The sequence below is a fragment of the Chanodichthys erythropterus genome, chromosome 21 (assembly GCF_024489055.1).
Source record: "Chanodichthys erythropterus isolate Z2021 chromosome 21, ASM2448905v1, whole genome shotgun sequence".
Taxonomy (NCBI): Eukaryota; Metazoa; Chordata; class Actinopteri; order Cypriniformes; family Xenocyprididae; genus Chanodichthys; species Chanodichthys erythropterus.
This window is the reverse complement of record NC_090241.1, coordinates 27,338,669-27,353,983: the sequence shown is the minus strand read 5'-3', so window position 1 is coordinate 27,353,983 and position 15,315 is coordinate 27,338,669. Positions and strand designations below refer to the sequence as shown.

General features: G+C 35.1%; 1 protein-coding gene across 3 annotated transcripts in view; it reads left to right on the top strand.

Annotated features, from left to right (window-relative positions):
* The window catches only part of grm2a (glutamate receptor, metabotropic 2a), a 41,996-nt gene extending 28,219 nt beyond the window's left edge, over nucleotides 1-13,777 (top strand). The window contains exons 2-5 of one of the 3 annotated variants that reach the window (XM_067373239.1): nucleotides 4,120-4,957; nucleotides 6,250-7,313; nucleotides 12,274-12,451; nucleotides 13,704-13,777. In XM_067373239.1, coding sequence (XP_067229340.1) covers nucleotides 4,120-4,957; nucleotides 6,250-7,313; nucleotides 12,274-12,451; nucleotides 13,704-13,777 — 2,154 coding nt within the window. Of the gene's footprint in view, nucleotides 1-4,119; nucleotides 4,958-6,249; nucleotides 7,338-12,273; nucleotides 12,462-13,695 lie in introns of all 3 variants that reach the window. The other 2 variants (XM_067373240.1, XM_067373241.1) reach the window with 2 other exon arrangements.
* Nucleotides 13,778-15,315: the final 1,538 nt, after the last annotated feature.

The window sequence follows — 15,315 nt, the reverse complement described above, 5'->3', positions numbered from 1 at the left end:
ATGCTTGGTCTGTATAGATAGTTTTAGTATAATTAACATAGGGATTACCGACCAGAAATACTTGAGCAGATTCCAGGAGGGACTTAGAAATATTTTGATTGTGCTTTTTTGAAACTATATTCAATTTTAGGGCTTTTTGTTTAAAATATTTTATTGTGATGAATCAGATTCAAAGGAAGTAAAACAATTTATGTTGATATGATTTCCTTTGATATTTCATATTTGTTGAGCTTCATCAATAATTATATTACATATGTGACCTGATCCAGCAAAATGAGTCACAGTGACCCAAATTTCAAAATTGAGATTTTGGTATCAATGGAAAGATAAGACAATAAGCTTTAAAATGATATCATATTCAAAGTCATACCTTGAATGGTTTTAAAGATATAATCATATAATCAGGTTGAATTATGAATTGAATTATGGTCGTCTGCCCTCTTTTTCCAATTGAAAACCTGAGAAAATCGCTTTTAAAGTTTTTTTGCCCATTTTTTTGTTAATATCTTTCAAAATCCATTGCATTTAAAGGGATAAACTATTTATTTTACAGCTTAATTTGACCAAAGACATTTTTATATATATAAATGCTATGAAACCAGTATGAAGCTCAAATTATTTTAAAGTATTTATTTGAATTAATATTTTATAAGGCACTTTTTCAAAGATTTACTAAAATCAGAAAGATTGAACAGAGGTGCTACATTTGTGAGAGAGAGGGTGTGTGTGTGTCTGTGTATGTGTGTGTGTGTGTGTGTGTGTGTGTGTGTGTGTGTGTGTGTGTGTGTGTGTGTGTGTGTGTGTGTGTGCTTTTGTTTATATTACATTGTGGGGACCAAATGTCCCCATGATGTAATATAAACCTGAGTTCACCTACATCGTGGGGACCAGCCAGCGGTCCCCACAATGTAAATGGGTTTATAAATCATATAGAATGAGTTTTTGTGAAAAAGTAAAAGTTTGCACAGTTTCCTGTGAGGGTTAGGTTTAGGGGTAGGGGTAGGGTAGGGGGATAGAATGTACAGTTTGTTCAGTGTAAAATGCATTGAAGTCTATGGAAAGTCCCCACAATTCACAAAAACAAACATGCGTGTGTGTGTGTGTGTGTGTGTGTGTGTGTGTGTGTGTGTGTGTGTGTGTGTGTGTGTGTGTGTGTGAGTGAGAGAGAGAGAGAGAGAGAGAGAGAGAGATAAAAAGTGAGAGCAGCAGAGCTTAGGTTAGCAGCCTCCAGTGAGTTTAAAGCTTTGGCCACTTTTTTCTCTTTTGACAGCGACATTTCTCAAATATTATTAATAAACAGAACTAACTTACACACAGTATACTACACTAAACTATACACTATACAGTACTGAACTTGAATCTTTCTGAGGAGATCTACTAGCTTGTTTACACAGAGAGCGCTCTAGTCTGAGGATGGCTGGACCGATCGCGTGCCTGTCAGTCGAAACGTTCCCATTGATAAAAATCAGCGTTTATGTCAGTGTGTTTACATTTCTAAGCTTTTTGATTGGTTCTATACAACGTGTAACACCATATTTGGAGAGCAGAGACAGTGATGTTTCAGGGGATACCGGGAAATGCTCATAAGTGACGAGAGGAGTTGAGAAGTTCATTTCCAGCGAATTTAGTAAAACCATGTCAAAATTTAATAGCCTTAAATACCTTTACTCAATTATCTGGACTATGAAACTTTGGGAAACTTATTTTTGAAAGTCTGTTCTTTGAAATTAGCTTAAAAAAAAAATAATCGATTTTTTCATTGTTTTTCCACATTATTGGCCCATATCTTAAAATAGAACGTTGCAACTTCCGACTCATTTCGCCAGAGCGGGTCACATATGAAAACTACAAAAAACTTTTGTTAAATGTCCCATCTGAATTAGGAAGCACTGCGTTAAAATAAAAACTTTTTGGGATAACATGCAGGAAAGGACTAGCTGTGTATTTCACTTTTTATTAGACCTTTTCTTTTGTGTATGAGACGTGAATGCACATGCATAGCCTATTCACTGTGTTCTGGTTGTGAAAGTTTATGTGATGTTGAATATGTTAAGCTGTAAGTCAGATGACGATTGCATGTTACGCAATGTTGACATACAGTACAGAGAAATCCTGAAGAGCTTTCTTATTCGCTGCTGCTGTCTTCATGCTGACTTTCCCTTAGGCTTCTGAGGCAAAGTCCAGTCAGGCTCTATTGCATATCACATGATCACAACTGAAAAACACTCACATACAGCTGGCAAAAAAGTGTCTCTGAGTGAAGTGAATTGGTAGGCAAAACCATATAGATCTGGTGCTTCAGCATCCGTCAACACCTATAGCCACTGAATGAACTCTTTCCTAGAGCTACGGTTTTTGTACATGCATATTTCACAAAAAAATCTCTCTTATGACAGTGGAAGGGTTAAAGATTTTTTGATTTGAAGTTTAATAAATGCAAGAATAGAGAGTCATAGTTTCATGAATTGTGGATTGCGCAGATATGTAAAGAGTACCTGAAAACCATACTTGAGTAAAAGTACTGATACTTTACATCGAAATTGACTCCACTACAAGTTACAAGTAACCAATACGACTTGAGTAAAAGTCTTAAAGTATCTGGTTTTAACAGTACTTAAGTATTTTACTCATGCTGAATGTAGGCTCAGAGATAGTCCTCAACACCTGAGAGACATGGCGGTGAAAATAAGAAACAATTGATTTGAAAGATGAGAAATTAAGTTTATTTTCTAAAATCAAAATAAAACTGAACACCTCAACCTTTTAAACGTCTACAAACTCTCAAATCTCAGTTGAGCTCAAGTGCACAGAAAGGCCATAAGTAAACCAATAATTTCCTCATCTAATAAATCAAACACCTGCGATCAGCAACTACCTGCTAATGCACTCACATTCACGTAAAGTAGCCTTGTTGACAAGTTTTGGGGGAGTGAAGGCAAAACGCACAAGATATACTACCTTCAATGCCCTTAGATGTCGATATCGCTTCTACATATCAGAAACAAACTGCTGCAGAAAAAGTTAGGTGCCATGAAAAATGTAATCTGTAATTGCATTACTCATCACAAATGTAGTGGAGTAAAACCTACATTAACTTGCTCAAAAATATAGAGAGTAAAAGTTCCAAAGTAGCCAAAAAGATACTTAAGTACAGTAACTAATTACATTTATTTAAATACTTTATACCTCTGGGATGATGATGATGCTGCACACATGTCAAATATAGAGAAGGCAAGTTTTCTGGGGTAATTTCCTTTGGACTGATATTATTTCATTATGAAAATGGAAATGTGAAGTGTTGCCATTAGGGTTCTCAGAGATGAAAAAAGTGAGAAGGGTGAGACTAACAATCACTGCAGTATGCTAAGCATCTGGTGATAACAGCCATAATTTGTGTTATCAGAGGAATTACATTCTCATGCTTAGACCTAATTGGCAGACTAACTACAGCTTCTTGTTTTTTCTTTTGACTGGTTAAACTGGTGTTAAAAATGGCTTCACAGGGTTTGGGTTTTGCATGTGTTTATTTTATTTTAGTGTAGAGGTTTTTTTTTTTAAACTATGAATAACATTAATTTGAATAAGAGTCTGTCCTGCAATCATTTTAATCATAAGAATAATAAAGTATTATATTATGAATGTGTGTATACTGTACTGTTCAAAGTTTGGGGTAAGTACAATTTTTCAAATGTTTTTGAAAGCAGCCTCATATGCATTTTTTTAAAATGTATTTTATGCTTGTTATGGAAAAGATTGATTTTTAGCATCATTACTCCAGTCTTCAGAATCACATGGTCCTTCAGAAATCATTCTAATATGCTGATTTGTTGCTCAAGAAACATTTCTGTTGAAACCACAATGCACTTTTTCAGGATTCTTTGATGAATAGACAGTTCAAAAGAACAGCATTTATTTGAAATATAAATCTTTTGTAACTTTGGGCACTGGGCTGAAAATGAAAACCCCACAGGGTTGTAGGGTCTAAGTATACATAATTTTGATCAAGCCGTTTATGAGAATTATACTGACAGCCAGCACTCGTGAATCACAGTGAAATAGTGTGACCATTTACACACTTCAGTAGTTTTTCATCACAGTTTTTCATTTGTCCTTTTGCAGGTGGCCAATCTCCTGCGTCTTTTCCAGATTCCTCAGATCAGTTATGCCTCCACCAGTGCGAAACTGAGTGACAAATCCCGTTATGATTACTTTGCCCGGACTGTACCTCCTGATTCCTACCAAGCCAAAGCAATTGCTGAGATCCTCCGCTATTTCAACTGGACTTACGTCTCCACTGTTGCCTCGGAGGGCGATTACGGCGAGACGGGTATCGATGCCTTTCAGCAAGAGGCCCGCGCCTTGCAAATCTGCATCGCTACGTCCGCCAAGGTCAGTCGTTCCATGGACCGCTACAGTTATGATGGAGTAATCAGATCTCTGTTGCAGAAGTCCAATGCTAAAGTAGTAATCCTCTTCACTAGAAGTGAAGATGCAAGAGAGCTCTTGGTTGCAGCAAAGCGCATGAACGTTTCCTTCATCTGGGTGGCCAGCGATGGCTGGGGGGCGCAAGAGAGTGTGGTGAGAGGGAGCGAGACTGTAGCGGATGGAGCTTTTACCATTGAGCTCGCATCTTATCCGATCCCTGAATTCGCAGCGTACTTCACAAACCTCAATCCTTACAACAACACACGTAACCCCTGGTTCAGGGAGTTCTGGGAAAATCGCTTTCAGTGTACCCTGCACGACATTAATTGTGGGAAACATTCTCTCCGGGATGGCAAATTCGAGCAGGAGTCCAAGATCATGTTTGTGGTCAATGCTGTCTACGCTATGGCCCATGCCCTTCACAACATGAGACAAGCACTGTGCTCAAATACCACCAAACTCTGCAGTGCCATGAAACCAGTGAATGGAAAAAAGCTGTACAAGGACTACATCCTGAAGGCAAATTTTGACTGTAAGTGGTTTTGTTTTTGTTTATTTGTTTATGTTCACTTTATAATTAGGAGTAGTTCACCCAAAAATGAAATTCTGTAATAATGTACTCACCTTGTCATTCGAATTCAATAGGATTTTTTGGTTACACTTTATTTTAATGTGTCCCTATTACTGTGTAATTATACATGTGTAACAAGGACACATTAAAATAAAGTATTACCGATTTTTTTTTTTTCTATGAAAACAAAAGTTCAGCAAAATGTCATTCAGCAAAATGTTTACACTGTTCATTTTCGAAAGAAGAAAGGACTAAAAAGCACCGTAAAACTATAATAAAGGTGGTCTATGACTAGCCCTATAAATCCTATATATTCAAAGTCATCTTAAATCTAAATTAACAGTTCTCTTCTCATAGATAGATAGATAGATAGATAGATAGATAGATAGATAGATAGATAGATAGATAGATAGATAGATAGATAGATAGATAGATAGATAGATAGATAGATAGATAGATAGATAGATAGATAGATAGATAGATAGATAGATTGATAGATTGATTGATTGATTGATTTTGTTATATTTATGGATGGCTTCAATATGCAGTTTTCAAAAGTCTTGAATTAAAATTTGCTCAAATCTCAAAACAAACACTTTTTTAATCAGTATATCTTAATAAATGTATGTCTCTTCTTTGTTTAGTCGAAGCAATCAATTTGAAAGATAAATGGATCTAGGAAGGTTCCCCAGGGGAAAACTGCTGCTGTAAAATAGATTACACTAATGCATGAATCCAACATATGACCTGTGTACAGTCTAAGTGTTTTATTACATGCATTAGCCTCATTAGCCCCATGCTAACTTCTAAATGATTTAAACAAGTACAAGCAGGGATGTATATTAAATGTCTGTGCCGAGTGGTCAATTGCTTGTATTAGGGAACTGGCAGTCTGTCAGGTTCCTATAGCTATTCTTTATATATTTTTAAATCTTTTGCCATCTGATTGTTTTTTATGGTGTTCTTCCAAGAATGACAAATTACATCATAGAAACCAGGCAATATATCAACCTCCTGACTTCCATTATGTAAATATGCCGTTCGCACCTGAGTCCAATGCATCTACAAACCTAATGAGAAATAGTCAGGGCAGGACGCTGAAGACAGTAGGGTGGACTTATATAAGAAGCTCTTTCTGGCTTGGACATTTTTCTTCTTACAAAGAAATGCACTTTGCTGCTGTAAAATATCTATTTATCTGTTGCCAAGTATGTAAATGAATTATGTTTATCATTTGCCCTTTGTGTCCACAGCTCCATTTCGCCCAGCTGATACAGAGAACAATGTTCACTTTGATGCTAATGGAGACAGTCTAGGCCGCTACAACATCTTCCATTATCACAGAGAGAATGATGAGTATGTCTATAGGAAAGTGGGGTATTGGGCTCGGGATTTAACTCTGAACACAAGCTTGATTCCTTGGGAAAGCCAAGTGGTGCCCACGTCCCAGTGTAGCGACCCATGTCGAAAAAACGAAATAAAGAGCATGCAGCCTGGTGACGTTTGCTGTTGGATTTGCATTCCCTGCCAGCCCTACCAGTACCTCCTTGATGAATTCACCTGTGCGGATTGTAGCTTTGGACAGTGGCCTCTGGACAATCTCACAGGCTGCTACAACTTACCCGAGGAGTACATTCACTGGGAGGACGCTTGGGCTATTGGGCCGGTCACCATCTCTTGCCTTGGCATGCTCTGCACACTCTTTGTCATTGGCCTCTTCTTGAAGAACAATGAGACACCAGTGGTGAAAGCAAGCGGACGTGAACTTTCCTATATTCTTCTGCTAGGTGTCCTCCTTTGCTATTGCATGACCTTCATCTATATCAGCAAACCCTCTGCCGTAGTATGCACGTTACGGCGACTCGGCCTGGGAACTTCCTTTGCTGTTTGCTACTCTGCGTTGCTGACCAAGACCAATCGCATCGCTCGGATTTTCAACGGCGTTAAAGATGGAGCTCAAAGGCCAAGGTTCATCAGTCCAGCTTCACAGGTGGCCATCTGTGCTGGTCTTATTTCCTGTCAGCTCCTGGTTGTTGTGGTCTGGCTTCTGGTTGAGGCTCCAGGGGTGAGAAAGGAGGTCAGTCCTGAAAGAAGAGACGTGGTGACATTGAAGTGCAACAGCAAGGACTCTAGCATGCTGATGTCTTTAACCTACAACTGTGTCCTCATCATCCTCTGTACATTTTACGCCTTTAAGACTCGAAAGTGCCCAGAGAACTTCAATGAAGCCAAGTTCATCGGCTTCACCATGTACACCACGTGCATAATCTGGTTGGCTTTCCAGCCAATCTTCTATGTTACTGCCAGTGACTATAGGGTAAGTAAATATGAACAGTACAATGCATGGTTACTCGTGGCAATACATATCAATACTTCACTAATGACATTTAATAGCTTGTCAGCTTCTTTCTATGGAAATAATAGCCTCTATAAGATTTACGTTTAGAGTAAAATTGAAATGTCTTTTGCAACCCATTTTACTTCCATAATGTGCTGTATTTCTGAGAGCAACAGGATATTAAGCAGGATAAAAATGTGTAAAAGTTGAATGAATTTCATTCATTCACTGGATTGTGAAAAGTATAGAACAGAATGGAACCAGGTGGTTTGGAGGAGAAGTGTTGAATACTAAGAGGGATTTGTGGCATCAGGTCAATACAGAAAGTCATTTCAGAGGTAGAGTCTATATATATATATATATACACACACACACATATTATACACATTTATACATAAATGTCAAGTCATTTATAAGGTTACAAAAAATATATATTTTAAAATAAACACTTTTCTGTTGAACTCGCTACATTCTAAACAAATAATGTGGTGGTTCAAAAAATTAAAGCAAAAGTTTGCATCAATCTTTCTGAGTTATGACAACTTTCAATTAAATAAAATTCAACCAACAACCTACATTGAGGAGCTTAATCCTTAAAATTTAATACTTAAAACTGTCACATGCTTAATGTAAATGTAAATGCTATTTAGCATTACAATTTAATGAACAAGTAAGATACATGTATTACTTGTCTCTGCCATTAGCACAGTCATTGATTATAGAATTAATAGTGTTCATCGTCATGTCATCTACTCTTCAGCATAATGGTAAAAAACTTCAACATTAAAGAAACTCTTTTAATTGTCAAATATAACAGCATTAAACATCAAAAAAAAAAAAAAAAAATAACACTTCATTTCAACATTTATTCTCCTTATCCAGTCCTTTGCAAAGCATGCTGGAAACTAAATATCCACTACCCAAAAGTTATCAAGACAGTTTTTTTTAAATCACTACAACTACAACTTCACACGATATTAAGTTAATGTAATGATCAACATTATTATGTCAACAGAACTCAACAAAATAATGTTTGCAACTTAAAACCTTAAATTAAACCAACAAATTAGAACTTGCAAACATTAATTTATTTCACTTGTGGTAACAGGTCCCCTGAATTACATTTTAGATTGTATTCGTCAAAATTATATCAGTTTCCACAAAAATATTAAGCAGAACAACAGCATTTTCAACAGCAATCCGAACTTCTTAACGATCTTTTGAATGTGTATGTATATATTTAAGTAAAGCCTCCGATGAATTGTGCACGATAAGACCAGGAGCAAAAACAAATGAATGAATGAATGAATGAATGATTTAGATTTTTTTTTTTTTAGTTAACTTTAAATTATGCAAAACCATTTAGATTTAATCTTGCATGTGAGGACCACAATATCATTTAACAGTTTCTCTGAACATATCTTTAAATGTCATGTGATTTGAGATTTGGCTATATGCTATGTTCTCCGGCAGTATTGTTAATGAATGCTTTGCTTGAGTGTTCTGTATAACAATGTGATTTCTTTGAGAAGTAAATTTTGTGCCCGGGGGGATATTACCAGCTCTCCTCTGGGAATAGATATCATACGGGCTGTTTCAAATCACACTGCACACACAATGACAGCATGGAATATTTTTCATCATTTAGATAATGAGCTTCTCTTATAACCCTTAATCACTTTCCGACACTGACTTTATCCTTTATTTTTAGCATATATACAATTTTCCTGAGAGCGCGAGTCTGGGAGTTTGCCTGATTGATTTTTTTTGTTACCTTACCTGCCAATTCAGATGGCAGATAGAAAAATCTCTTTGATCACCTGTCTTTTGCACTGATGAAAGGAGAAGCTCACATTTCATGTGGCACAAAAGCTGTTCAGTGTAGAACAAAGAAACTGGGGATATTTCTTCCCGGCAAATGACTAGCTTATGAAAACATGCTATTCACTTGGTCTGAGTATCCTTCAGTCAAGTACCTCGGGACAGACACTATTAAATAAACACTCTTATATTTCACAACATGAAGCACACTTTTTTTAGTTTTAACATTTTGATGCCTGCAATATTAATTTGAAAGGAAAAGTCCTAATGTTTATTTTAAAAAACAAGAATATAATAATTTCCAAACATTTTAATGCTGATTTATTATTATTATTATTATTATTATTATTTATCACCCATGGTGGTTTGGAAGTATCATCACACCCTGATTGGTTAAAACTCCACTTTTGTGAATCAAATCATTTGAATGAGAATATAATATTTCCAATATTTTTAATGCTGATTTATTATTATTATTATTATTATTATTTATTTCATTTATTTATTTATTTTTTAATTTAGTTATTTACTTATTTTTCTCACACATAGTGGTTTGGAATTAACATTACACCCTGATTGGTCAAAATTCAACTGTTGGGAATCAAAGAGTTACAGTGCAACACAAACTTACTTGCCATAATTTTTATACTGTATATGTGCATCCAAAATAGTCTAACTGCCCAGTACTGGTGCATACAGCCAACACTGCTGGTAAAACGGCCCCTGTACATGGTATTTGGATGCTTCAGTGAGCAAAAAAGAGAGGATGTGATCCAGAGATGTTATGGCTTTAGGGGGCTTCTGTAAGGGTCGGTTCTACATCATCCATTCAAGACTAGACGAAAGAAATCAGAAAAAAGGAGTCAAAAAGGTCTCAGGAGAGAGAAGGGAATCTCCTTGAGTTCTGATTGGACAGGATGTCATTCTCTGTTCAGGGCTTCTGCGTTTTATATATATATATGTGCGTGTGTGAGGTGATGTGTTAGAGCATGGGAGGATGATTCCCAGCTGGGGCCTGTGCTCAGAAAGCAAGGTGTGCCTTAGAGACCGCGACCTCGCCACACTCCCACACACACTCACAAGAAATGCTGCAGCCTCATTCATCCTGCAGATATCATTTTAGCACATGCTGCTTGTAAAATTGATATGATATTATTTGATCTTCAGAATCAGACTTAAATCACAAATGCGGAACTAAAATAAAATAGTTGGCTCTAAAAATCTGAGACAATACTAGGAATTCAAAATCCTGAAAATAAACTACAGTGTAAATTGGTTGCCAGTGACAACTTTCAATTTTTTTTTTTTTATAATTTTATTCAGCAAGGACGCATTAAATTGATAAAAAGATAATATATTAATAATGTTGAATTTATAAATGCTGTTCTTTTTAACTTTCTATTTATCAAAGATTCCTGAATTTAAAATGTATCACAGAAAAAATATAAAGCATCAACACTGATAATCAGTATTGGGGAAAGTTAATTTTAAAAGTAATGCAGTAATTACAATACTGCGTTACTCCCTAAAAAAGTAACTAATTGCATAAGTAATGTGTTACGTTACTTTTGCGTTACTTTTTCTCCTCTGTGAAACCCCCATGTGATCACATGTGAAGAATAACCATTATGTTTACACAGCGCACACAGCGCATCTGTGCTCCCGACTTCTCTCAACATGGGGACAGGAGAGATGTCAGTCAATAAATAGGAAAACATTTGTAACTGATATTTTGTTGTAAATTCAAAAGTAATGCATTACTTTACTAGTTACTTGAAAAAAGTAATCTGATTACATAACCCAATGTTTCTTCAGCAGCAAATCAGCATATTAAAATGATTGATGTGATACTGAAGATGAAGTAACAATGCTGAAAAAAATTCATCTTTGTCATCAAAGGAATAAATTACATTTTAAAAATATATTCACATAGAGAACAGTTATTGTAATAATATTTCACAATATTACTGTTTTTACTGTATTTACTGTAAGCCTTGGTGAACAGCAGGCACTTCTTTCAAAAACATTACAAAAACTAACCCCAAACTTTTGAACGGTAATGTATATACACAGCAAACTACAGAATACCGTGATTGGTCAAAATAAATGATTCCATGTCTCTTTGAGTTACAGTTGGGTTCTCATCTGCAGGTTTGTTTACTTAGCCGAGTCATTCCAGTTTTTCACTCTTGAGATATTGTTAAAGAATAATGAAGATCAATTATGGAGGAAACACAGACTACAACATAATGTCTCATTCAGTGTGATATTCTGTATGAAAAGTGCATGTTTATAGAGACAAGAGCAAGGCTTGCTGGGAAAGAATACAAGACCTTTCCAAGCACAGCTCTCCTCTGAATGATGCATTTTTTAAAGCATTTTGGTTTATTCTGATGCATTGCCTCTCTCACAGAAACACTTTTAATTCTGTTGTACTGAAGAAAGAATGAGTTACTCTTTGTTCATTTGGCATTGAGAAATAAACAAAAAACTATATTATTTAACAAGGTCATATTAAAGTTTCTCCAATGCATGACCATGAGAGGGCTGTTAGCTTTTAAAGTTTTGTGATCCAGTTCAGATCGAAACAAGCTGCAGTTAGCTGTTTAGGTTTAGAATAAAAAAGGAAATGAAAATTCTCCTGTTGCCCAAACTGAAAGAGCATAGCAATGCTAAGGCCGTGGATTTGAAACCCAGGGAGCGCACGCACTCATAAAAATGTATAGCATGAATGCACTTCGATTTGGATAAAAGTATCTGCCAAATTAAATGAACAATGATACAAAGCAAACATCTCAGCCAAAACAGTGAAAATCTTAGAAACAGTTCCTGTTGATTCACCTTCTCTCTCATCAAAATGTTATTTGGCGATGCATGTCTCTAATACCAGTATTAGTATGCATGAGATTGCTTATACACGGCACACACACCTGCTTTGCACATGGATTCATCCTCTTAAGATACATCTTTAGCCGCATAGGCTTTGGCAACACTTTGGAATTGAGTTCAATGGAAAAATAAATTAAATCCCATGTTAACATCCCTGTCGAATATGAATAAGCCAGTCGGGTGGTATCACAGTGTAAATTTAATCGATTTTTTGTGTCTACTTTCTCAGGTACAGACCACTACCATGTGCATCTCTGTTAGTCTGAGTGGTTCAGTGGTGCTGGGCTGCCTCTTCGCTCCCAAGATCCATATCATCCTCTTCCAGCCCCAGAAGAACGTCACCACGCTCAGAGTGGCCACCACCCGATTCAGTGTGACCACTGGCCCTGGCTCCAGCTTCTCTCAAGGTACAGTATCATTTATGATCTCTGTCTTCAATAAATCAGCATCATCGTCAATATAATCAATCAACAACAGCTGTTTAATTCTAGCATATTGATCAACTTGTGTTACTCCCATATTCAAAATATGGATTGGCATTGTCTGAACTGCCATTAGAAGTGAAAAATATTGATTGAAATATACAGTACTGTATGATGGCGAAGTAATATTGGAGCAGAAACATAAAGTATCACAGATATTTGACTTTATTGCGTTCCATTGATATTACTCTAGCATTATGTGAATCTCACAGTAACATATTTCACCTCAAAATCAAGTGACAAATAAGTTATATTTAGCATTATGATGCAAATGTTTTGCATAACGACACAATTATTCTCACTACCGTATTGAAAAAATACTCAGTAATATACTGTAAAAAATAATAAATATATATTTTAAATGGAAAGATTTTGAATATACATCATGGTAGTATTTATGGTTCTGCCTTTAATCAGTGCTGTATTAAAAAATATACAGTGAATTTTGCTGTTTTACAGTAGTAAAAATAAAAGGTGAATCAACACAGAAAAATGCAAACGCAAAAAATATGCTTATGAATAAGAAATATATAAAATTGGGAGTAAAAGGTGGTTAATTATGATGAAAATAGTGTCAAAATGCAAAACCAAAAGTAAAAAATTTGAAAAATTATTTTATTCTGTTTATGCGACATGTTTTAATAATATATAATATAAAATGTTTTAATGAGATTCACCCAAAAATTACAATTTTGTCACCCTCGTGTTGTTCCAAACATATAAGACTTTCTTTGATCTTCAGAACACAAATGAAGATCCTTTTAATGAAATCTGAAAGCTTTCTGTCCCTCCATTGACAGCCTACGCAACTACCACTTTCAATGCCCAGAAAGGCAGTAAAGACATCATTAAAGTAATCCATGTGACTCCAGTGGTCTAACCTCAGTTTTATGAAGCGAGACAAGTGCTTATAAATAAGCACTAAATAATAAAGTGTAAATAAAGTTATCAAACAAAACACTCACATTGCTTAAAAATAAAACTGAGGTTAAACCACTGGAGTCACGTGGATTACTTTTATGATGTCTACCTTTCTGGGGCTTGAAAGTGATAATTATTGACAGAAATTTAATTTTTGGGTGAACCAACCCTTTAAAAACATCTATTGAATGGCAATGGCGATACACTGTGATTTGCAACTTACAATATCTTTATATTATTAACAATGTCTTTACAGCCTCGGCTTCCAACATCGTGCCTACAGTATGTAATGGCAGAGAGGTAGTGGACTCAACAACATCTTCACTCTGAGAAACAGGATTCCTGTTTGTTTGCCAAATGCGGTATACAGATAAATCTTATCTTCACTAGTCATGAAATCAAGTGTTTGCTAATGTTGAGGAGGCTATTCGGAATAAAGAATGCCTGTAATGTTGTTCTCAACGTGCTGTGAGTACAATATCCCATTTTGTTTCTCTCTCTCTTTCTCTCTCTGACTAGTTAGATAATATCAGTGGGATGCCAGTTTAAACTCTGTATACCTGTTCTTTTTATGGAAACCATAATAAAGTATTGTTTGAGATATGGAGTTAAAATATAGTAAATCTGTTTAAAGTATTATATACAAGATGTTTTTAATGTAGATTTATGGTGATTCTGGTTTGTGCTTTCTTGTAATTTATGTAAATAAAATGTGTTTTATATGAATACAAGCTCTCTTGGTTGGTTATACTGTCTTGTACTATATTATATTATATTATATTATATTATATTATATTATATTATATTATATTATATTATATTATATTATATTATATTATATTATATTATATTATATTATATTATATTATATTATTTATAATGTTACAATGTACATTTAAGAAAATATCACTTTTTTTCAGCTTTAAAGAATTAAATATTATGCAGTGTTCATGGTACAGCATAAAAACTTGTACATTGTCCCCATCTAGAGGATGTAGGTGCTCATCACATCAAATTGGCCGAGGCTTAACTTAAATGATCATTATTATGTATTTTTATGTTAAATGCTAATTTATTGTCTCAAATAATGCCATGAATGAGCCTTTTATAATACAGGTGATATACAAATGCAATAAATTATGCCCCTAATTTCATTGTTGCATAAATTTATTTCATTAGCTACCATGTTAGAAGATAAACCAGTAAGAAAAATAAAAAGACAAATATTGCAAATGCTGCTATTACTGCAACTGTAATGTACATACAGCAGTCTACAGAAGAATCCTGTCGTATTTACTGTATATCCTTCATCCTTAATAATCAAAATGTCCACACATACATGCAGGATACCACAGTCTGACCCATGTTACAAAAACTGTGTAGGCTACACTGTGTTGCACACTCAATCACTGGTGGTAAAATAACAAATGGGAAATTGTCCCATCAACCTGATACATTCATTTTTTGTGACGGTTACATCTGCATTTCTGCCTCATTGTTTTTATCATTTATAATAGTATTATAATGTTTCTTTTGTAACACAAAAGTATTGTAACAACAATAATAATAATAATAATTTGACAAATGACAAATTAAATTGCAGGATGTCTCCATTTAAGATGCACCAGAACCTGAAACTTATCAGAGAAATATAAGCAAATATCAGAGAAGTTAAATAAAAACACTAGCGATAAGGAGGACAAAATTTTGAGGTTTACTGATTGATTGATTGGTTGATTGAGTGAACGTCATGAACATTTTCAGAACCAAATTGAGTGTTTTATGAATTATGATTTGGTGACGTTATTTAAGACAACTGTCATTTAAAAGGGGAAAAAAAGGATCATAAATGTTAATTTTCCTCAACA